At 34.7% G+C, this 26,380-nt stretch overlaps 1 protein-coding gene across 6 annotated transcripts in view; it reads right to left on the bottom strand.

Moving 5' to 3' along the window:
* Window positions 1–26,380, bottom strand: part of MEF2A (myocyte enhancer factor 2A) — a 161,391-nt gene that overhangs the window by 79,059 nt on the left and 55,952 nt on the right. For 5 of the 6 annotated variants that reach the window (XM_047861761.1, XM_047861768.1, XM_047861763.1 and 2 more), the window contains exon 3: window positions 12,801–12,991. In XM_047861761.1, coding sequence (XP_047717717.1) covers window positions 12,801–12,854 — 54 coding nt within the window. In that variant the 5' untranslated portion in view covers window positions 12,855–12,991. Of the gene's footprint in view, window positions 1–12,800; window positions 12,992–13,755; window positions 14,274–26,380 lie in introns of those variants that run through there. The other variant, XM_047861762.1, reaches the window with a different exon arrangement.

Genomic DNA, 26,380 nt, shown 5'->3' with positions numbered 1-26,380 from the left:
TGACAATGAAATAACAAATCAGTAACTAAAAGCTGGCTGGAAAATCCCCAAATACTTACAGATTAAGCAGCGTAATTTTAAATAACACATAGGTCAAAGAAGAAATCTCAAGAGAAATTAAAAGCTATTTTGAAGTAAATGAAAATGAAAATACAACTTAAGTTTTGGGATGCAGTGAAAGCAGTGCTTAGAGGGAAATTCTTAGTATTAGATCCATAAACTATGAAAGAAGAAAGATCTAAAATCAATAATGTAAGCTACCACCTTAAGAAATTAGAAAAGCGAGTAAATTAAATCCAAAGAAAGCAAAAGAAATAATAAAAATTGGAGCAGAAATCAATTAAAACTTGAAAATAAATCAAGAGGGGAAAAAAAATCAACAAAATCTAACCATGATTCTTTGGCAGAGGGGTGGGGGAGAAATCAATAGAATTGATAAGCCTCTAGTCAGGCTAAGCTGGATTCACTGGTGAATTCTACTAAACATTTAAGGAATCATACCAATACTTTACAATCTCTTCCAGAAGACAGAAGCAGAGGGAACACTTCCTAACCTATTCTATGAGGCCAAGACTACTCTAATACCAAAACAGACAGACATTACAAGAAAATAAAACTACAGGCCAACAGCTCTTATGAACCACAGATGTAAAAACACTCCACAAAATATTAACAAATAGAATGTAACTATATATCACATCCATGTGGGATTTAGCCCAGGTATACATGGCTGGTTCAACATTTAAAAATAACCCAATTTAGGGGTGCCTGGATGGCTCAGTTGGTTAAGCAGCCAACTTTAGCTCACGTCATGATCTTGCTGTTCTGGAGTTCAAGCCCCTGTCGGGTTCTGTGCTGACAGCTCAGAGCCTGAGCCTGCTTCATATTCTGTGTCTTCCTCTTTCTCTGCCCCTCCCCCACTTGTGCTCTGTCTCTGTCTCTCAAAACTGAATAAACGTTAAAAAAAAAATTTTTTTTAAATAACCCAATTTAAAAATGAGCAAAAGACATGAATAGATACCTAAATGAAAAGGATCATACAGATGGTATAAAAGCATATGAAAAGATGCTCAATATCACATGGCATTAAGGAACTGCAAATTTAACAATGAGATACTACAACATGCCTTACTAAAATGCTGATAATCAAAAACACCAACAACACTAAACTCTGGCAAAGATGTGGAAAAATAGGAACACCCAGTCACTGATGGTGGGAAAACAAAATGGTACAGCCACTTTGGAGAACAGACTGCCAGTTTCTTATACAACTAAACATACTCTTACCATACAACCCAAAAATCTCACTCTGGTATTTACCCAAATGAGTTGAAAAACTTCTGCCCATATGAAAACCTACAAATGGATGTTTATAGCAACTTTTAATTCGTAATTGCAAAAAGGTGGAAGCAACCAAAATGTCCTTCATTAGATGAATGGATTAACAAACTGTGGTACATCTAGACAATGGAATATTATTCAGTCCTTAGAATCAAGCCAAGAAATGACACACAGGAACCTTAACTGTATCATTACTAATGGAAGAAGACAATTTGAAAAGACTACATACCACATGATTTGAACTATATGAAATTCTGGAAAAGGCAAAACTATGGTCAATAAAGAGATGAGTAGTTTTCAGGGGTTAGCAGGAGGAAGGCATGGACATGTTGAGTTCTGTAGATTTTTAAAACAGTGAAACTATTCTGTATGATATTATAATGGTGGATGCATGCCATTATACATTCATCAAAACCCCACAGACCGTACAAGAGTGTACAACACCGAGAGTGAACCTTAAAGTTAAACCCATGGATCTTGGGCAATGATGGTGTGTCAGTGAAGGTTTAACGATTTAACAAATGTACCATACGCTGGTGTGGGATGTTGAGGGCGGGGAGGGGGCGAGGCTGTATACTTGCGGGAACACAAAGTATATGCAAACTCTCTACTTTCTGTTCAATTTTTCTGTAAATCTAAAATTGCTCTTAAAAAAAGTTTATTTTAAAAATGGGTAAAAAAAAATAAAAGTCCATAAGGGTACCTTTAAATAGTCTTTAGAATTGTGAAACAATTTTCTCTCTTCATCAATACCTATGATATGTTTTTTGTCCTATGAACTTTGTCTAATCATTGATCTAGACTTAGAATCAATCATTACAACAGCTAGTGAAGAAGCTGAGGATCTCTAACACAATGGAAAGTAACTGTTTCCACCACAAACTTTTGTCACAGGCATAAAATTAATTGACTACACTATTACATTACAGCTATAATGTATACATGTAAAAGAGAAGCAACAATGAAAATGCATTTCACTGTACAATTCAAAGATGTTCCTTATTTTTCAATAAATTTCATTTCCTATGTAGCATGAAAAAATTAAAATGTAGTATAAAAGTTTTCATTAAATTTAGGCAAGGTGTCTATTTTCTTCCTTTTGGGAACATCAAATGAATTTTCTATCTACACGTCTTAGTATTTAACTACTTTACTCTCCTAATTTTATAGAGATCTAATCTCCTTAAAATTCTTAAAACCTTGTATTTCCTTTGTATTTTTCAGTATACAAAGCACAAAGCACCACATACGACATAACCACAGAAATATCCTGTTTGCTAGTGAGCTGACTGAAATCAGGGTTGAGAAAAAGTTTTTTTTAATTTGAATTTTTTTTAACGTTTATTCATTTTTGAGAGAGCATGAGCGAGGGAGGGGCAGAGAGAAAGGGAGACACAGAATATGAGGCAGGCCCCAGGCTCTGAGATGTCAGCACAGAACCCAACACAGGGCCCAAACCCATAAACCATGTGATCATGACCTGAGCCAAGTCTAACCTGAGTTCAACAGACTGAGCCATGCAGGCGCCCTGAAAGTTTTTTTTATTAAAACTTTCATTTGACTAGAAAATTTAATTAGCCAAAACAATCCAGCCTGTGTGGTACTTATTTATATGAAAGTTGTACCACATATCCAAAATAATTTTTATGAACTATTTTTGAATACTGGACTACATTTGATATTTTCAAATTCTCAGCATGAAACACAAATTACAAGTTGGATAAAAAAAAATCTCAACATCTATTGAAATATCTGTTTTTACAAATAGATTTTGGGAGCTAACAAAAAGAAAATGGAATTCAGTGGGAGAAAACAGGAAAAAGAAGGAAAGGATACTGATTACTTTTTAAGGTAAAACCATTCTGCCTAGGAGATTAGATTGTACCAAAATAACAAGATACAAAGCAAGAAAATATATTTTGCCCCTACTTTAGAGTTTGCAGTTACAAGTTTTTGGTTGTCATGCAGGGATTTTCCTTCTCAATTCAGCTTTACAATACATCTAAAAGTAAGTATCAGTCTCCTAATAAGTATACTGTTAATTAGTAATGTGGCAATACAGCTACATTTCAGCTCATAAATTTCACATGAAGCAGGTAACATAACCTAAAATTCAGCTACTTAGAGAATACAGACTACCTAATTACAATTTAATATTTAATTTATTATTCCAAGACAAGTGCTATTTTTAAGCTGAAGATCGAAATTTCATTAAAAGGACAAATTTGTTAAGTTCAAGAGAAATATTTATTTTCAATTCGAAATGGAAGAATGAAACCATGTTTACTCCTCTTGTAAGTCACTAAAAACATGAATGAATGAATGAATGAATGAATGACCGACCAACCAACTATGGGTTTTCTTTAAGGAAGAAGTAAGGCCTCCAAAGCATAAATTTTTATCTGCCAAACTGGAGAAATTTAAATACAAATGAGATTCTTCACAAAAGTAACAATGTCACAGCCCTGTGAAGGTCTAGCCAAAGATCCTTTGATTAGTGCTGTAAGATTCAAAAGTAAGGTAAGATCTTGAAAGAAGTGGGGGAAGAAAACCAATAAAGACCCTGTTTTAAGTACAGAATATTAGGGGATGTAAAACCAAAAAAAAAAAAAAAAAGAGAGAGAAGTCTCCTTTGCTAGTTTGTACCTAAGATCATTGCTAAAGGTAAGAGATAGCATAATGACCTAAAAAGTAAGCCAGTATCACTCAGAAAAGAATCAGGGAAAAAAAAAATCATGACAGATAAAAACCACAGTAAGGAAATTCAAAGAATTGAAACAGAAATAAAACATTAAAATGAATAAAGATGTTGGATATGGTCAACAGATAATAAATACTAAAAAAGCACAGAACAATTGGAAAAGAAAAAATATTTGTTTAAAAATAAAACCATGTTAGAGAAATTACTGCCTGTGCTCTCTTCTAGGATTTTTATAGTTTCACATCTCACATTTAGGTCCTTAATCCATTTTGAGTTTTTTTGTGTGTGTATGGTCTAAGAAAGTGGTCCAGTTTCATTCTTTTGCATGTGCCTTTCTCTGACATTGGTCATAGCAACATCCTTCTAAATATGTCTCCTGAGGCAAGAGAAATAAAAGCAAAAATAAACTATTGGGACATATTGGGAGAAATAAATATTGGGACTATTGGAAGAAATAAAAACTTTCTGCATAGCAAAGGAAGCAACTGACAAAACTAAAAGACAACCTACCAAATGGGAGGAGATATTTGCAAATGACATATCCGATAAAGGGTTAATATCCAAAATATACAAAGAACTTTTACAACTCAACACCCAAAAAACAAATACTCCAATTAAAAAATAGGCAAAAGACATGAACAAACATTTCTCCAAAGAACACATTCAGATGGCCAACAGACACGTGAAAAGATGCTCAACATCACTCATCATCAGGGAAATGCAAATCAAAATCACCATAAGATAATCACCTCACAGATATCAAAATGGCTAAAATAAAAAATGCAAGAAACAACAAGCATTGGCAAGAACATGGGGGGAAATAAAGAACCCTCATGCACTCTTGGTGGAAATACAAACTGGTGCAGTCACTGTGGAAGACAGTATGGAGGGTCCTCAGAAAACTACAAACAGAACTACCCTAAAATCCAATAATCACACTATTGGTGTATTTACCCAAAGAATACAAAAACACTAATTCAAAGGGGAAGGGATATATGCACTCCTATGTTTACTGCAGCAACATTTACAAACTATGGAAGCAGCCCAAGTGATTGATGAATGGATAAAGAAGGTTTGGTATATGTATACAATGGAATATTATTCTGCCATGAAAAAAGAATGAAATCTGGCCATTTGCAACAATGTGGATGGATCTAGAAAGTATATTTCTAAACGAAATAAGCCAGTCAGGGAAAGACAAATACCATATGATTTCATTCACATGTAGAATTTAACAAAGAAAAAATTTAACAACAACAACAACAACAACAACAACAACAAAAAACAACAAAGGAAGAAAAGAGAGACAAACCAAAAAACAGGCTCTTAACTATAGAGAACAGATGGTCACCAGCGGGGAGGTGGTCACCAGCGGGGGCTGGGGGGGGGGGGGCACGGAATGAGTGAAACAGGTGAAAGGGATTAAGATAAGAGTACACTTTGGAGCACCTGGGTGGCTCAGTCAGTTAAGCGTCCAACTTTGGCTCAGGTCATGATCTCACGGTTTGTAAGTTAGAGCCCCACATCAGGCTCTGTGCCGACAGCTCAGAGCCTGGAGCCTGCTTCAGATCCTGTGTCTCCTTCTCTCTCTACCCCTCCTATGCTCACAATCTGTCTCTCTCTCCTCAAAAATAAATAAACATTAAAAAAAAAAAGATAAGAGTACACTTTTCTTGATTAGTACTGAGTAATATACGGAACTGGTGAATCACTACACTGTAGTGATTCACTACTGGATGGATTAGTCTATTAAGCATCTGACTCTTGGTTTTGGCTGAGGTCACGATCCCAGGGTCATAGGATTAAGCCCCACATCAGGCTCCTCCTCACTGAACGTGGTGCCTGCTTAAGATATATACTCTCCCTCCCTCTCCACACCACCCTCTCCCCTGCCTCTTCTAGCTCCTGAGCTCTCTCCAAAAAAACAAAACAAAAAAAAGTATAGCCATACCAAATGAAAGAAAACAAAACAACCAAAATATTGAAAAGGCACATAATTTCCATGTGGCACATGTGTGCCTTCCAAAAGGCACACACAAATGATAAATAATCAAAACTCATGGCATAGTTAAGTTACTAAATGTCAAGTCACTTGTTAGGAGAAGAGAAATACATACTCAGTCTGATACTGGCAAAGCTCAAAGCTGAATACCTTGAAATCATCTCTGCACGTTCTAGGGAAAAGCAATGGGGTCCTAGAATTCATTATACCTACCCAAGTCATATTTCAAGTATAAAGCAACAAACACTCTCAACATAAAAGTACTCAGGAAGTATAGTACCTATAAGCTCTTCTTGGAAGAAAAAACAAAATAGAACTACTTGCTGAAAAAGTCCAGTCATCTAAGTAAAATATAAATTGAAAGACACTGGATTTTTTTCAGTTTTGTTCAATGCTGCATACTCAGCTTCTAAAATGCCACATGGCACTGAGTGGTGCTAAAAAATTCTCTAAATGAATCCATAAACCAGGAAACAGATTAAAACAACAAAAGAATGCAAAAGCCACAGTAAAGGACCAGTGATAATCAATGAATCCTTTCTATTTAGAACTACAATTAAATAACTGTGGAAATTAGGATTACAGAACAGAATACAACTACTAATTTTAACAATATAAAAAATTGCCAATTCAGATTTCTGAGAACACGTTGATACAGGATCTACCTCCCTCGGAATTAACCCAGTGGAACTAAAAGTATTATGAATCATAAGGAATAGTGGAGAAAAGTGTCAGAAACCCCATATTATGCTGGAATATGTACTTGGTGGCTGGGGGGGGGGGGCGGTGCAGGAATGTCATGTGTGGAGGCCAGTACCCTGAATAAGAAACCCCCCGTAGGGTTATAAGAAGACAAATTTTAAAAAGAACAGCTGTGGTTCAGCCTTGTAACTCTCCTCTTCGTTCCTGGGACACTCAATGCCTGCCACTTCATAACAGGGATTGGCAGCAGTGCTGGTGCAAACAAATGTCCTCTAGAGTAACATCAGAGCATCACAGAAGCACTGTTTAAGAGGAGAGTCAAAAAAACACAGGCAGGAATGGATTAACCTTTGGCACTGATTTCCCAACCATTCTTAATCAAAACCTGCAGGGTTCGTAGATTTCCATCTAGAGAAAGTAGATCTTCCAATGTTCTGTTCCTTGGGGGACTCAGTGTAAAGCTATAATCTGAGGAGTTCTTGAAGGATACAAGGAGTGATATGATGGTGACATTTTTGATGCCTGAGGCCCTCTAACAAATTAAAGTCAGTTAACATGGTATAAAATAGTCTACATATACAAACAATACCAAAGAATAAAATCCAAGTACACTGGCAAGTCAAGAAATATGATCAGACTAGATTTAAAAAAATCCAGCCATATGCTACTTATAAAATATACAGATAAAGCATAAGGACACAGTAAGGCTGAAAGCAAATGCAGAGAACTAGACCATATCAAGAAAATATTAGCTAAAAGAAAGGTGTAGCTATATTAACGTAAAACAACGTAGATTTAAGATGAGCATGCCTCACTGAGAATAGACAATATATTGAGAATATATTGAAACATTGACCATACAGAATATATTGAAAAATTGACCAAGAAGGTAGAACAATTCTAAATATGTATGAGCCTAATGAAATGTCTCAAAATATATAAAACAGTACATATTAAACTAATAAAATACAGAAAGAAATTGACAAATCTGCTTTTAGGTAAGATGGAGCAACTGGTAGAAGACCAAAGAACTCACTGAGATACACCACATAAACAAAATAAAATACAAAAGAGATCTGTTTAAAGACCCTGGAAAGCTGCTGAAGGAAGAAGGATTTACGATGCCAAGATTCTAGAGGGGTGAGAACCTGCCTGATGTAAAACGGTGTTCTGTGGCAGCTTTTCCCCTACCGGCCTTTACAGATGCTGGGTACAGGGCAACTAAGCTTCCAGCCTTTGTTTGCACAGTGGATACAGAGCTCTGATACAGAGCTTTTGTCCTAGGTTTTGAAAACACAAAACTGAAGACTCCAGGGGTCAATAAACTAGTGAGAAGGGAGGAGCAGAAGCTGAGGTGGTCACTCTGAGGCTGCATGGGGTAGGAGGTTAAAAAGAAAAGCAGAAAGCCTCAAAAAAGTAGAGTGGAGTTTTCTGTAATCTTCCAATGCTGAGAAAACAAGAAATTTAAGAAATGCTCCAAGGACTGGGCCCCAAGAACACACTGGTATCGATGCTGAAAGCTTTGAAAGACTACTCACAAAAGTAGCCTCCTTTAAGGGCAACCAAAAGCTTCATCAAAACTGCAGCCTAGCTTCCACTCAGGTCAATCTCTAGTTGGTCTAAGATACTCAGTACCTAATTTCAATGGTAAGAGGGAAGGTTAAATCATTTCTGCAAGAAAGTACCATAATAATGAATATCTATATCTTTCATATACAGTGTCTAATAGCTCATGAAAAACCATTAAGACATGTCAGAAAAAATGACCATATATTTGAAAACAAAGAGAAAAGGGGATCACATATGACGCTACAGGTAATCCAGATATAGGAATTAGCAGACAAAAAAACTCTATGATTAGTATTTTCCAAAAAATAGTGGAAACTGGATAAAATACATGAAAAGATGGGCCATTTCACCAGAGACCTGAAATCTGTAAAAAGAAAAACAAAAAGAAATTCTATAATTGAAAACATAATACTAGAAATTGTTACTAGGTGTTTTAATAGCTAATTTTTAAAAAAACTAAGTAAAAGATTACTAGACCACAGAAAACAGATTACTACAAAACAGGCCATTCGCTACAAGACACTCAGGGGGAAGGACAGAGAAAAAGAGTAAGAATTCTAGGAGAAAAAAAGCATAAGAAATATATGAGACATAGTCAAAAGGACTAAGTTACATGTAACTGGAATCCCAGAGGAGGAAAGAATCCAGCACAAAAAATATTTGAAGACAGCACAATAAAAAATTTACTACCCACGAAAAAGTAAAAATCTTAAAAGTAACCAGAGGGGGGAAAATGCATTATCTTGAAAAAAGTGGGGTGGGGGGGGTTGGTTACTGAAAGCTGGTCTCTCCAAAGAAATTGATGTAAGTGATAGAAGTTAAAAGACAATTGCTTTAAAGTATCAAGAGACTATTAACTGTCCACCTAGAAATCTATAACCAATGAAAACAGCTTTTCAGAACGAAGATGATATAACTCCATAAAAAGCAAAATTGGGCAAAGATTTGAATAGATATTTCTCCAAAGAAACAGCCCCACATGTGTATGATTACTTGATTCATGACAAAGGCAAGCAGTGAAGAAAAGATGGTTTTTGCAATAAACTGTACTGGGTCAGCTGAATATCCATCAGGAAAACAAATCTTGACCCCCAAACCTCAAATCACACACAAAAATAAATTCCAAATGGGTAACAGATCCAAAACATGAAAGGTAAAAAACAGAAAAAAGCATAGGAAGAAAATCATCATGGCCTTGTGATAAGTAAATATTTCTTCAGCATAACACAAACAGCATTAACCATAAAGGAAAAAAAGGAAGGCAAACTGGACAACATTAAAAGAAAAATGAAAAAGTGAAAAGGCAAGCCATGGTATGAGAGAAGTTACTTGTAATGTACATAATGAACAAAACGCTCACATCATATTATACACAGAATGTATGCTAATTAATAAGAAAAATATAGTCAGGTAGCCCACTAGGGGGAAAAAATGAAGTAAACAGTAAACATCTTTTCATAAAAAATATGAAAAAGTGATCAACTTCATCAAAAATCACAGAAACTTAAAATTGAAATGTTACTTTTGCTCACCTACCATAATAGCTAAAAGGAAAGGGATAAAAACTAGTATTGGTGAAGATTTAGAGCAGCTGAAACTTTCACACACCGTTAGTGTAAATTATAAATCAGCACAATCACTTTAGAAAACTCTTGCTATTAGAGCTGATCACAGGTATACTCTGACTTAACCTGTACACCTCGGAATATACCCAAATGTTCATGTGTACCAAAGACACACATAAGACTAATCAAAAGAGCACTCTTCATAATAGTCTCAAAATAGAAAACAACCCCAAAGTCCATTTACAATAGAAAAAATAAGAATATAGGTTGTGGTCTATCCACACAATGGAATATTATTTGTTAATGAAAATGTACCAAATATATCTACATGACATGCAACAATAACATTAATTTCACAAACATGATGTTGCACAAAGGAACACATGCTGCTCACATAAACTCAACAAGCATAATAAATCTATGTGTCAGAAGTTAGGTTAGTGGGGCAGAGAGGTAATGACTTGGGGAGACATGACAGAGAGAGTTTCTGTGGTGGTGGTGCACTGGGATATGCTGGCTACATGGCCATGTACTTTTTGCAATAATTCACTCAGCCACACTTAGGACTTGTGTTCTTTTCTTTATACTTTAATACAAAGTTTACTTGTTAAATAGAAGTGTATTACACCAAGAAGGACAAACACAAGGTTTCACCAGAAACTCCCAAATGGAAGTGAAGTGAATGAAAGCTTCCAAGTGGAAGTGAAGTGAAGCAGCTCTTTAAGTGCATGATAGTGTCACCACCGAGATTTTTCATTCACTGTTCTAAAGACTTGAAGTGTGATTTTATCTTACTAGCTCAAAAAATCCAATCATTAAAACCTGTATATGCTGTACCTCCTTCTGTACTGCTCCCTGAACTACCCCAACCAGAGGCTGGTGCGTCCTTCCATAAACTCTCCCATCACCTAAGCTTACCTTCTGTTTGCCATATAGTTAAATCTTCTGTGTTGCCTATATATTTTTAATGAGTTCCCAGTGCTTAACACAGTCTCTCCCAGAATCCGTAGGTATTCAAATGTGGATGAATAAATGACATAAATTCTCTTCTGCACAGAAACGTTTTTCCCATTTTAATGCAAGAATAATGGAACTTTTAACTCAGAATCCACAAATTCAAAATGATAAATTATGTCTATGCCTAATCAAATCTGAAAAATCAATTGCCCAACTACCTATTCTGTTTCTTTTCTGCATTCTTGGCCAAAATCATCTAAGAAAACATTCAGACACCCTTGCCCCATTTGGCAGCTTGGCAAGAAGATGACCTAGCAGGTAAATTCAACATATTAATAGGCTAACTGTAGTTGCTGAGTTATAGTGGCAGCCTCCATCTTTTAAACAAGATCATTTCCTTAATTAACAAATTCTTTACACTGTTACTTACATAATCCTAGCTCCCCTTTTCCTATTCGTCATATTCCTCTAAACATGTGGGGCCTTTTCCACTGGTAGATCCAGTGTACCTATGCTGAATTTAAACATGACTCTCTAAGGGATAAAGAGAGTCTAAGGAATGTTATGTGCTTTGCCAGTTTCTGCTTTTATGTTATTCCCTAATAAACATATTTTACATTTATATTGTGTGTGTTTCACACACAATATAAGGTGTAGAGATGTGCCTCATCTACAGGTCACAATCTTCAAGTTTATGAAGGGACATTTACTTACAACCTTGCTTAGAACCATCCCTTTGGAATGATGGAATGGTTATTTTATCAGTCTTCCCTATTTTATCAACCTTCATAAAGAATCATACTGCGTGAGCCTTACCCTTTAGCTAAAGAATCTTCATTAGATGAAACAACGGTTCTCTTTAATTTGGTCTATAGGCAACTCTAATCACTTCCACTAACTTCTCTACTAGCAGCTCAGCTGAGTTTTGTCTACAATTATAACTGTATTACCAAGTGAATTACTACTCAGACTTTGCAGAACATGTCTTTAATACTGTTCTGTTCTTGGTAAGCTTCCAGAAACCAGCTTTTCTAGACATTTCCCCGGAAAGGCAACCTTTCCAGAGACAGCATCTCTCCCTCCTGCATATGCTCTGAATACTAGTTCATTTACAATATTCTATGAAACCATTTTCCTTCTTTTTTCTAAACCAAGGGCTTGGCAACTTTTTCTTAAAGGCCAGAGACTCAAGATTGTAGGCCTATGGGCCATGCAGTCTCCAGGGCCCCTACTCAATTAATGTTGTTGTAATGTGAAAGCAGCCATAGACAATAGGTAAACAAATGCACATGGCAGTGTTCTAATGATTTATTTATCAAAACAGCCAACCAGACCATGGTCCATAGTTTGCAAATCCCTGCTCTAAACTCTTACAACTTCTGGTCTTCACTTCATATATCAGTATTATTATAATTATCCTGAATACTTGTAAGAGTTTATTGACATTGGTGCTGAAAATTAGGTTTGGTATGTTTTATCAATTAAAACGGAGATAAATACATAAAAGCTTTAGAAATGTTTGTGATGAGTTAGAAAAAGAATTTTATTTCTTGGTTAACCAGAAAATTTAACTGACCAAAACACATGCACTGATAACTACAGTTAACTTAGGTATTACCTAATTATGAAAATAGAGGTGATCATTTATAATAATGACCAATACATAAACAAATATATTATGATAAATCTACATAATTGACAGTAACAGTGGGACTACAGTGATCTTGCTTTTCTTCTTTTTCCCCTGTTTTCTATAATTAACATCTATGATTTCTACAATAAGGAAAAAAAGTTTAAGACACATGACAAGCTAAAATGTTTATTAAAATTTTTTATTTAGTTTGGAAATAAAAATATTTAGACTTGAAATTAAGTTTAAGAAAAATTCAAACCAATCTACCCTATGATCCTTTTTAAAAAATATTCACATCAATTAAATAAATAAGTTAAAATTTTCATTTACCTGTCGGTTCCTTTCATCCATTATGCGTGTGATTTGTATTTTCTTCCGCCCCATTTTCAGTCACCTTTCCTTCCTTATATTCCAAATATTTAATTCAAAATTAATTTTCTTCAATACCCTAATGCATCGTACACAGCTTCTATTATTTCAGCTTCTAGTCCAAGGGCTACAGCTGAAATTTTCTATAAGATCTAAAAGAAAACACAAATTAGAAAATTTAAGTTCTATAAGTTTGCAAATCATGAAAATGTTATACAAATTTCAAACCTGCTTCTATGCTGCACATGGGCAGCATTATTAGTTGAAATTCCTGGTTATATAAAATTGGTAATTAAGTTGAAGCTTTGTTAACTTTACCCCTAAAATATCTCTTGAATCTTTTAGTGCCTCTAGCTCTGGCTGAAAAGAGTACAATTATAACCTTCGAGTTTTTCTCAATGCATATAATAATAGCAACAACAAGAGCCAATGCTTACTGGGATTTTTCTATGTGCCAGGCACTTTTCTAAGTACCTGCCATGTCTTAACTCATTCAATCCAAACTGAAATATTCTTAGTTACAATTACCATCTCCATTGTATAAATAAGGATATTGAGGCACAGAGATGCTCAGTAATGTTTCTAAAGTCACACACAGTAAAGGGAAGAGCTTGGAATATGAACTCAGGGACTCTGGCTCCAAAACTTCTCTTTAACATTATAGAAAATCCCTGAAAGTTTCTGATGGCCTCCATGTCAAAGGATGATCTGGGTAGCCCCAATCTACCTTGACACACTATTCTTGCAAACTGTCCTAGCCACCACCAAAATTACTATCTGTCAACCCACAAAGTCACTATACGATTTCATAATAATATCCACTTAAATGAAATACTGTTCCTTTAGCCATTTAATAAAATCCTCCTAATCAGTCAAGATTCATTTCCCCCTGATAGAGTAAACGATAGCACCTTACTTTGTGGGTATGTGTATGACAAATTCCAAGTCCATTTTCCTCTGAGACTATGAATCCTTCAAGAGCAGGATTTTTTTATTCCATTTATCTCTGTAATTGAACGACTGGCAATGATATAATCTGTCATGTTCTGAATAATAGTTTTGTCAAAAACCTAGTGTTTCCAAAACTTACATAATAAAATATTTACAAGGGCATGGAAGATAAATGCTAAAACATTCACAATAATAAATGCTCAGTGGAATTCTATTAAAGTATTTTTAATACTGTGCATGTATACCCATAAAACTTCAATAGTACTGCCCAGCAAATCCATGTTTGATTAAACCTGGCTTTTGCTCAAAAGCATGAGTTTTTCAATTCTTATCAGTACCATTATTACCACAAGCATGGCATTTCTTACATATCTTCCCTCATACTCATTTCTCCATTCACGTAAACATTGATTGAACATCTATTAACAAGTGATAACCTATTAATTGATCATGTACTTGCAGAAAAATGTACTTCCTGACACTGTACTAGGCACATAGGGTAAAATGGTCCAAAAAGGTGGGGGGGGGGGGGCATGATTTCTGATCTCACAGATTTCACAGTTTAGTAGGGGAAAACAGACATTAACCAAACTATATATAAATGAATCTGTACAAATCAAAATGAGGAAGTTCATTTATCTGACCTAAATTCACAAGTTAGGGAAGGCTTCCTTGAGAATGTGCCTCATACCCAAACCTGAGTATGAGAGTGTACACACTAGTCAGAGAGAATAGCATGTGCAAAAGCCCCGTGACAAGAAGAAGCAGAAAACAGAGAAACTGAAGGATGGCAAGTCACTGGTGGGAACCAATCAAACAAGCAGCTGTGCTGTAGAATGTTTTTGTTTTCTCAGGAGACCGTAATATAAACCAATAAAAGTCAGCTTATTCAAATCATGTTCCCTAACAGATCAAGCTGCATCCAATTACCGTTACAAAAACTTGCAGTGTAGTAGGCAACATAAATACTCCTACATTTCAACACTAATGCCTATAAGGTATATGCAGCACTGCATTATCTGAGCATTTAGCTTTTGACAATGGTTGAGTAGGTTACTTCAAACCAACTTATTCTAAGAATGAGAAAAAAAGAAGAAAATTAATCTGTTTAAAATCACTGGAAAACTTTTAAGGCAGAATTGAAGGGTTGAGATCTGGAAGAAATAGGTTAAGACCAGACTTCAGACTATATATCCCTCTAGTCATTTGCAGATTCTTAGAACATTGACTGAGAGGCTGAGAAGCTAAACAGAGGTTTCAAGAGATCTATGGGTGGGATACAAAAACCGATTTAGGGCCTACCAAGGAATAGCCCCAGTAAACACACCAGGATTCTGGAGGGATCCAAAGGACTATGCCCTCAGTATAAAGGTAAACTAGAAATAGACCAGGCCATACAAGGGCAGCATAGCTTCAGATCATCTCATTCACTGATTAGATTAAGGTGATCTGGGCTATGTAGTGTGATTAGCTTAGCCTCATGCCAGTTAAATCTTCTGAAAAGATGTTAGCAAAAGTAAATCTTACCAGGAAAAAAGATAGTATCATCTAGAAATTCAAATGATTTTATGATTTCTATATGTCTAAAAGTAAAAAAATAACCAGTTAAGACCTGACTGAAAACTAAGATTTTAAAATGGCAATACAATTAGACCCACCGTAGATCCAGATAATGGTGTTATGAGAAAAGAACTTTAAAATAAGTAAATGTGTTCAAAGAATTAAAAAAAAAGAATATTACCATACAATGCTAAAAGCATAAAAAACATAGAACTGAAAAGCACAATACTGAAGACAAAAAATAAAAAAATTGATGAGTTTAACAATAGGTAGAATACAGCTGAAGAAAGAATCAATAATCCAGAAGATAGGAAAGAAGAAAACACCTACACTGAAGCCCAAAAGGGCAAGAAAATGGGAAATACAGAAGTGTGAAAAAACAGTAAAACATGGATCCAAAATACATGTAATTAGTGTCCCAGAAGGGGAAGAAATATTTAAAGACATATAGTTAAAAACTTACCAATGACATCCAAGATCTACAAATACTCAAGCGAAACAAATACAAAGAAAACCACAACTGAGGCATATCAGAGAAAAAAAGGTGGGTGGAGGGAAAGAGAGACACACACAAAGAAAGATCAGCCACAGAGAGACCTTAAAAGTAGCCAAAAAAATAAATAAATAAAATAAAGATTAACTTTAAAAGCAACAGTAAGATTTACAGTTGACTTTTTCATGTAAGTAATGGAAGCCAAATACAGTGGAATGATATTCTCAAAGTGCCAGGAATGGGAGAAATCCCAAAGTAGAATTCTAGATCTGGCAAAAAATACTCTTCAGGGAAAAAAAAAAAAAAAAAAAAAGGCAAAATACAGACATTATCAGTCAAACAGAAACAACAAATTTAACATCAGAAAACACTGAAGGGACTTCTTCAAGTACAAGGAAAAACAGATCGCAGATACAGCTTGGATATTGCACCAAAAATTAAGTAAATACATACATACATACATACATACATACATACATACATACAATGAACAGGGTGAATATGTAACTCTAAATGAATAATAACTAAATAAAATAATACTTTGTAGAATTTTAAATATTACAACACACAAGAACAATAGCACATAATTGGGAAGGACAGTAAGCAAAGTTAAAAGTGTTCCAGAATCCTTTCATTTACTGGGAAACAGAAAACATACTTATTTACTTTTCAGACTTCAATAAATCAAAGATGCATGTGGTAATCTCTGGGGTAACCACTGCAAGAATAGTAAAAGTTCACTCAAGCTAACAAGCTAATAGAGGGGGGAAATGAGTTAATAATCCAAATTGTATGTAAAAAAACAAAACCCAATTATATGATGATTATAGATGATTACCTCTTAAATAAATGAGGATATAGAAAGACTGAAAGTCAAAGCATGGAGAACAATATACTGTGTAGAACACAAATCAAAACAAAGTTTTGTGGCTATACTTTATCACAGTAGATTTTAATGCATAAAATAAATACATGGATAGAGATACAGTAGGACTTCATTACAATAAACGTTCAATTCACCAGAAAGCAATTTTAAACTTGAATGTACCTAATAACACTTAAAGTCAGGAATCTGTTCCTGAAAATCAGATATTCTACACAAAGCCCTAACCAGGAGCTTATTTTCCAATACCTTAAATAGGAAAAATTATGTTACATATAAATTCATAATCCCCAAGCATTTCTCTTTTAAAACTTACTGAAATAGAGAAAATGTCCATTTACTACAGTAATTATCATAGTTAGGGTGTAAAATACATGACTTCATATGCGATAGATAGCTTTCTCACTGGCTTCGTTTCCTTTGCCACAATTTAACACTGTCTCAACATTTTTGCGCTTTCTACAGATTTAAGCAAAATTAAAGGCCAAATATGAATAGCAATTAGAAACTTATTAAAGACAAACACATATGGCAGATAACAGTTCAAAGGCTTCTAATATTGTAACCTCTTTCTTACTGCCAGCAGCAACAGAGATGCACATTCCCTCTGTTGACAGCACATGCTTCAAAATGGCTACATATGATTCTAATGTTCTACAAACTGCATTTGAAATTTCATTTTTGACTTTTCCCATATGTAAGTTTGTTAAAACACTGAATTATGCAGCTGTGAAAACATACTTTTTCTAAATAAACTTCAGCCAATATCAAGGAAACTAAGTGAAGTCCACAATTCTAGCAAGTTGATTTTAACACAGCTTTCTCAGTAACTGATGGAACAAGCACACCAAAACAAGGAACAGACCAGATGAAATAGAAACAGAAAAATATTTGAACTTTACAATTAACGACCTGACATATAGAACACTATCCCTAAAAAGAGCAGGAAATATATTCCTTTTAAGTGCAAAACAGATTTACCAAAAGTGAACCAAATCTGGATCATACACTGTTAACAAGTTTCAAAGGACAGACATGTTTTTTTGACCTCCAATGAACTAAGCTATGAATTGATAAAAATGTAATTTGAAAACACTTATATTGTGAAATGAAGCAGTGAACTTCCAAATAACCCCATGGGTCAAAGAAGAAATGAGTCAAAATTAGAAAATACTTTGAATGGAATGCTATTAAAATTACATCTTATCAGGGGCACCTGGGTGGCTCAGTTTGTTAAGCAGCCGACTTTGGCTCAAGTCATGATCTCGAAGTTCATGGGTTTGAGCCCTGCTCCGGGCTCTGTGCTGACAGCTCAGAGCCAGGAGCCTACTTCGGATTCTGTGTCTCCTCTCACTCTGCGCCTCTCCCACTCATGCTCTTTCTCTCAAAAATAAATAAACATTAAAAACAAAAAATTATTCTCTTAAAAAAATTACATCATATCAAAATTTAGGGGATGCATCTACAACCATGCATAAGAGGGAAATTGGTACCTTTAGAATACATATATGGAAGAAAAGCCAAAAACCAGTGTTTTAATCAACAATCCAAAAGAGTTATGAAAAATGTACCAGGGGCGCCTAGGTGACTCAGTCAGTTAAGCGTCCAACTTCAGCTCAGGTCATGATCTCACGGATCTTGTGGGTTTGAGCCCCGCATCAGGCTCTGTGCTGACAGCTCAGAGCCTGGAGCCTGCTTTGGATTCTTGGTCTCCCTCTCTCTCTGCCTCTCTCCCATTCATGCTGTCTTTCTCTCAAAAATAAATAAACATTAAAAACAAAAAACTATTCTCTTAAAAAAAATGACATCATATCAAAATTTAGGGGATGCAGCTACAACCATACATAAGAGGGAAATTTGTAGCTTTAGAATACATATATGGAGGAAAAGCCAAAAACCAGTGTTTTAATCAACCATCCAAAAGAGTTACAAAAAGAACAAATTAAACTCCAAAACAGTACAAATGAAGAAATAAAAGAGCATAAAGTAATGAAACAGAAAACATACAACAGAGATCAACAAAACCAAAAGTTAGTTCTTTGGAGGGATCAATAAAACTGGTAAGTCCCTGGAAAAAGTAATAAAGGGAAAAAAAAGAAACTGAATACATATCTGGGCCCAAAAGCCTTAGATTAAAAAATATGAACTTGTTTTTCCTAACATGTCCTATACTTATCACATGAAGATTAATGCAAATAACCAACAAAATCTGAGAGTAAATTATGCCAAACTAAACCGGCATATACAACTCTGTAACTACTACCTCTCATACTCCCAGCTCAAACACTCCTAATAACCTAATTACAACAATCTTTTGATCCCATTAGGTCCTACAATTTATTACGCCTCCCACCTTCTCAGTGTCCCTCGCCCAGTTTATGTCCCTCCTTATCCAGTTAAATTTTCATATACCCTTATTCCCACTCCCTTGGCTCCTGCTCTCCCTCCTCCCTCCACTCATTTCCTGGAAAAACTCACTCTTGACTACATGCTCCCATGTAAGCTGAATATGGCTGAGAATAAACCACCATGCTAACCAGGATAATTAATCTGACTTTAAGTTTAGCAATTTTCCATTTCCCAATTTTCTGGTTATTTTATGCCATATTCTCTCTCCTCACAACTCCAACACTCATCACCCATCCTCACTTTCAGCTGATGACTTTGCTACCTATTCTACTGATGGAAAAAATAGTAACCAGAAGAGAAGCTCCTCAAATTCCTGCCATCATAACTATCAACCTATCGGCATCTATCCCATTATACATTGCCTTCCTTCCTATTTAGGTCATGGCTGCAGCAATTCCTCTTTTCTTTCCTTCAAAGTTAAAATTCTCATCTATACTGAAGCACTCTCACTGGCAAAAAAAATTAAGTGAAACAAAAGATGCTATTACTTCAGTTACCTAAAACAAAACAAAGAAAACAAAAAGTGTCTTGATTCCTGAAATTTAAAATACACTAACAGACAAATTCATCTTTGCAGATTCTGAGAAGGTTCGATTTCATAAAGATGTCAATTCTCCCCAAATTAATCTAGAGATTCAATGTAATCCTACTCAAAATGCCAGCAGGTTTTCTTTTATTATATGCAGAAAATAACATGATTATTCTAAAATTCACTTGCAAATACAAAAGTACAAAGAATAGTCAAAACTACCTTGAAGAATAAAGCTAAAAGACTTACACAGGGGCACCTAGGTGGCTCAACTGGTTAAGCGTCCGACTCTTGATTTAGGTTCAGGTCATGATCTCACAGTTCATGAGATCAAGCCCCACACATCAGGCTCTGAGCTAACAGCAAAGAGCCTGCTTGGGATTCTCGCTCTTCCACTCTCTCTCAAAATAAACAAACATTAAAAAAAAAACCAACAGAAAGGCGAATAGTCATCTGTAACTGGTAAGGAGATTGAATTAGTATTAAAAAAAAAAACAAAAACAAAACTCTTGCCAAAGAAAAGTACTCAACTTAATGGTTTCACTGGGAGTTCTACCAAACATTTTAAAGAACTACCACCAACCTTTCTCAAACACTTCCCCAAAACTGAAGGGAACAGAACACATCCTAACTTATTCTGAGGTAAGCATTGCCCTGTATCAAAGCCACACAATGACACTAAAAGAAAACAATAGATTAATAGTCCTTTTGAACACTGATGCAAAAATACTGAAGAAAATACTAGCAAACCAAACTCAGTAGCATGTTAAAAGGATTATACACCATGACAAAGTGGGATTTATTCCTGGAATGCAAGGATGATCCAACATACTAAAATCAATGTGATAAACCACATTAAGAAAATGAAGAAAACCCCACATGACCATCTAAATTGATATAAAAGAAGCATTTGCCAAAATACATTACTCCTCTGTGATAAAAACTATCAACTAGGAATTGAAGGAAACTATCTCAACATAATAAAAATCATATACGAAAATACCACAGCTTACAGAATGTTCAAATGGTGAAAGATTGAAAGCTTTTCCTCCAAGATCAAGAATGAGAAGGATGACTGATTTCACAACTCAGATTCAACAATGTAATGGAAGTTTTAGCCAAAGCAATTAAACAAGAAAAAGAAATAAGTATCTTTGTTTGCAAATGATAGGATCTTATATGTAGAATCCCCTTAAAATTCCACAACACTGTTGAACTAATATACAAATCCATCAAAGGATACAAATAAACACAGAAAAATAAGTTGCATTTCTATATTAACAATGAACAGTCTGAAAAAAGAAAATAATTCCATATATAATGGCAACAAAATTTTTTTTTAACTCAGGTATTAACTTAGTCAACATGAAAGACTTGTATACTCAAAATGAAAAAACACTGATAAAAGAAATTACAGAAATAAATAAAAAAGACACCCTATGTTCATAGATTGGACGACTTAATGTTGTTAACATATCAACATTACCCAAAGTAAGCTACAAATTCAATGCAAAACCCCAATGATGTTTTTTACAAAAGTATGAAAAGGCACCCTAAAATTCATATGGAATTTCAAGGGTCTCCTAATATCCAAACTAATCTTGAAAAAGAAGAACAAGTTGGAGGACTCACACTCTCTAGTGTCAAAATTTTCTGTAAAACTAAAGTAATCAATACAGTATGGCACTGGCATAAAGACATATAGATCAACAGAACAGAATAAAGAGCCCAGACAAATCCATGAATACATGATCAAATGTCAAAAAGTGTCAAAGGTCACAACAGAGTAAAACAGCAACCCACAAAATGGAAGGAAAAAATCATATATCACATTATCTGAGATTAATATCCAGAATATATAAAGAACTGCTAAAACTCAACAACAAAAACAGGCAAAGGACTTAAACAGACATTTCTCCAAAGAAGATACACAAATACCTAATAAGCACATGAAATGACCTCCATCATTAATCATTAGGCAAATGCAAATCAAAACCACAATGGCATAGCACTTCACCCTATTTGTATAACTATTATCAAAACAAAAACCAATATGAATGTGGATAAACTTTGTGCACTGTTTCTGACAATGTAAAATGGTACAACTGCTGTGGAAAACTATGGTGGTTACTCAAAAAATTAAATAGAGAAATCATCATTTGACTCAACAATTCCACTTTTAAGTCTACACACAAAAGAATTGCAAGCAGGAACTTGAACAAAACATTTGTACATCTATGTTCCTAGGAGCACTACTCTCACTTAAAAGGTAGAAACAACTCCAATATCATTGCAGATGAACAGAGAAACAAATGTGATGTCTACATACAATGGAGTATTTTTCAGCTTTAAAAAAGGAAATCCTATCACTTGCTACATGAATAAACTTTGAAAATATTATGGTAAGAGAAATATGCTGGCCACAAAAGACAAATACAAGATAATTCCATTTATGAGGTACACCAAGTACTCAAAATTCAGAGAAAGAGAAATGGTAGTTACCAGGGATGAAAGGGAGGGACAAATGGAGAATTATGCTTAATGGGTATAGAGTTTCAATATGGAATGATTAAAAAGTTCTGAAGACAGATGTGGTGATCACTGCACCGCAATGTGAGCATACTTAATACCACTGTACTATACACTTATTTTTCTTTTTAATTTTTTATTTGAGAGAGAGAGCATGAACAGGGGGGGAGGGGCAGAGGCAGAAGGAGAGAGAGAACCCTTAAGCAGGCTCCACACTCAGTACAGAGCCCAAAGCAGGGCTCAATCCCATTACCCTGGAGTCATGACCTGAGCCAAAATCAAGAGTTAAACACTCAACAACTGAGCCACCCAGGGACCCCTACCTTCCCCACACACACCCACCCCCTCTTCCCACTGTACTGCACATTTAAAAATAGCTGAAATGATACTATGTTATGTACATTTTGCCTCAATTTCAACAAACACTAAAAAAAAAAAAATGTACATACATTTAAAACAACTCCAGGATTATGATTTTATTAATTGAAGCCAACTACATTAGGTCAACTGAGCACTAATTTTTCTATGTGATAAAGCTAAAGGAGTTTTAGTAGAAATGAAAACATATAACACATACCTTTGGAACTAAAACTTATCTTTAGCAAACACGGATGAGCATTTTTCCCACAAAGTAATATAGTTATCCTTGGGGGCAGGGGAAGTAATCACTAATTAAATCCCAAGGCCTATACCTGTATTCAGGCAACACTGAAGTAAAAAATTAGTTTAAACGGAACTTTCAGTTAACTGAAATTCTTTTTAGCAGGTCATTTTATAAAATCAGACACTAGATTTAAAAAAGGAGTCCCAATATAGATTCTGCTGCCTTAATTTAAGAAATATCAGGGGCACCTGGCTGGTTCAGTCAGTAGAGCATGTGACTCTTGATATCTGCATCATGAATTCGAGCCCCACGAGCCCCATGTTGAGGGTAGAGTTTAGAGGGGAGGGAAGGGAAAGGGAGGGAAGGGGAGGGGAGGGGAGGGGAGGGGAGGGGAGGAAATGGGAGGGAGAAAGGAAAGGAAAAAGGAAAAAGGAAAAAGGAAAAAGGAAAAAGGAAAAAGGAAAAAGGAAAAAGGAAAAAGGAATGGAAAGGAAGGACAGATTATAGAATCTAGCAAATTCAGAACAATTCATACTAATACTGATCAAAGATGTTCAGTCTTTTCAAATCAACTTTGTTTACTGTTTTAAAGAACCTTGTTGCTTAAGTAACTAAATATTTTCAGAGCATGGACTTTAAACAGAAGGTAAACTTTACTTTTTAAGGTCTGTTCTTATTAAATAAACACCAATCTTTGACTTCATCATAACATCTCATTTTGATGATTCTGGTAAATCAATTATTTTTTTTCAAAAACTACTAAAAAAACCTTTCGTAATGAAAGTAACTGTACACAGTTACAGAGCTGTACACAATCAACAACTGAATTTTTTTAAACAAACAAGTATTTAACAAGAGAAAATCTTTAATGATTCGTTACTGCTTTAAAAGAAGGAAATTTAAGAATTCCCTTTTGGACATATTAAACTTGACATGGTCATGGATCCTACAAATGAAAATGTCAAACAGGAAGTTAGATATAAGATTTAGACATTAGAGCTAAAAATATGCCTTTGGGAATTCTGAGCATTTAGACATTATTAATGTTGTGGGAAAAAATGTGCTCACCTAGGGACAAAACAGAAAATGAAAACAGCACCAAAGTCCCAAGGAATAAGATATTTATTATTGTTGCAAATGAACAGCCCAAAATATCCTCTAGACAGAAGGTTTTTAAACAATTTGGCCAACATTAAAAAAATGTTTTTAAATTTTTGTCAAGAAGAAATCTGACTTTCAGCTTTTCTTGAAAAATGCATTCTACTTTCAATAATTTATTCTAGTTTTTCTTTTTTCTAAAATTAATACCATCGTTGTGATAAGGAAAAAAGTTACTACAAACAACAAAAACAAAATGGATGCTTTTAAATTTAAGAAGAAAAAAAATCCTGAAAGCCAAAAACCATTAACTTTAAACATCACTGACATATTCCTTCTACTTTAGCATTTTGTGCCATTTCCAATTACTCTTTCTTCACAACTTGCTTGGAATTTCAAAGCGCTTTCTGACTGAGAAGGTCTATTACAAGTTGAGCGAGAAACCTAGATCCTAAACACAAACATTTCACTCAACTAGCTGTGCAAGCTTTGGTACCTGACAATTTCTAAATAAAAGTAACTTTTTAGAAGAGGAAAATGGAAATTATACACATTCTATGTACCACATGGGGCTAGAATAAAATACTACACAATTGTAAATATTTTAAGGAAAGTGATTCTTTATTACTACTAACAAATGTATTTCTAAGCATATTAATATTTATGATAAAAAAACTAAGTATTTACTATGTTCCTGCTATTTCACATATTTCCTTCCCTTGAAACAGATTAATACCTTTTTTCATACATACAACAGAAATCAGGAGAAAAAATTAAATGGAAAATATTATCTTGTAATTTCCAATAATTAAATGTCAAATTGGTATCTAAGGTTATACCTTATAAAAAAGCAAACTAAAATATGAAATAGATAAAAGTATACTGTACATGTAATTATATTATAGTTTCTATATAGCTTAAATTTTTTTCCTTAAGCTTAGTAAATACTCTGATTTCTTCCTTTTTCTATAAATAGTATGTCAACAAAAAGAAGGGGAAGTAACTAGTCAACACTCTTCCAGAACCCATTTTAATTCAAACCTTTTTCTTTGCCAAACTTCAATCAAGCTGCTTGAAATATAACAGAATACTATAATTTTCAAATTACCTTAGAAATTATCTCATATTATAACCCCTACTCCTTCAGTAGAGAAGCAGCTGAAATCCAAGGAGAAAAGTGAACCATCAAAAGGCTCATTTCAAACAACCAGGACTTTTTCTACTGTATAACACAGCAGTTGTTCCGAAACTTTAGTCATTCCAACCTGAACTTCTCAATCTTTCCCCTAACCATGTATCATGCTTGACACTATTATTTACCTATTTTTTCTTTACATCAATTCCCATTTTCACTTTAATAAATGTATTTGAATATAAAACCTTATTACTGATATAAGAGAATATAGTATAACTTGCCACAAATGAAAAATAGCCTTAAAAATAATGAAAACATAATTAAATATCAAGTAAAATGGAAGCAGTTACATATAATGTGGGTATGTATATATGTTCATGTATGTTTCATGGTATTAGTTTCCATGATTATATGGTAAATGCATATATAAATACACATAATACATATAATAATAACTGTAAGTACTAGGATTATATGGTGACAACATATATATAAAATCATGGTAACTATAAATAACAAGTCAAATCACCTACTTTGTAAGAATGCATACCTGAAAGTAGCATCATTAGTAAGAAGAATGAGATTGTAAGAAAAATTAATATTAAAGAGGGATCGGCTCCATTTCATTTAGGAAGACAACTCCAATTTTTAGCTTTAACATAAACCAGATCAAAGAATCCCATCTCACATGTGTACTTCATCAAAAAAAGGAAATACCTGGGCAACCTTCTCTGAAAGGGTTGAAATACTGAAAAAAGTCACTTTTGGGCATCTGGGTGGTTCAGTCGGTTAAGCGTCTGACTCTAGATTTTGGCTCAGGTCAGAATCGCATGGTTGGTGGGATGGAGCCCCAAGTGGGGCTCTGTGCTGACAATGTGGAGCCTGTCTGGGATTCTCTCTCTTCCTTTCTCTCTGCCCCTCCCCTGCTCATGCACAAGTGCACGCACTCTCTCTCTCTCACTTAAAAATAAATAAAACTTAAAAAAAAAAAGAGTCACTTTTGTTCAACCAATTTTTGCCTCAAGAGGACTTCTGGAGCCTTCTTCCTAAACGTGAAAAATATAGTTGGCAAGTTTCTTTCTTTTTTAAATTTATTTTATTTGAGAGAGAGAGAGAGAGAGAGGGAGAGAGAGAGAGACAGAGAGAAGGCGAGGGGCAGAGAGTTAAAGAATCCCAAGCAGGTTCTGCGCTGTCAGTGCAGACCCCAATGTGGGGTTCAATCCCATGAGCCGTAAGATCATAACCTGAGCCAAAATCAAGAGTCCAACACTTAATCGACTGAGCCACCCAGGCACCCGAGTTGGCACTTTCCAAATGGTTATGGGAAACAGATTACTATTCCATTCATTT

The sequence above is a fragment of the Prionailurus viverrinus genome, chromosome B3 (genome assembly GCF_022837055.1).
Source record: "Prionailurus viverrinus isolate Anna chromosome B3, UM_Priviv_1.0, whole genome shotgun sequence".
Classification (NCBI taxonomy): Eukaryota; Metazoa; Chordata; class Mammalia; order Carnivora; family Felidae; genus Prionailurus; species Prionailurus viverrinus.
Note: the sequence above shows the minus strand (reverse complement) of the source record. Positions and strands in the feature narration are given on the sequence as shown.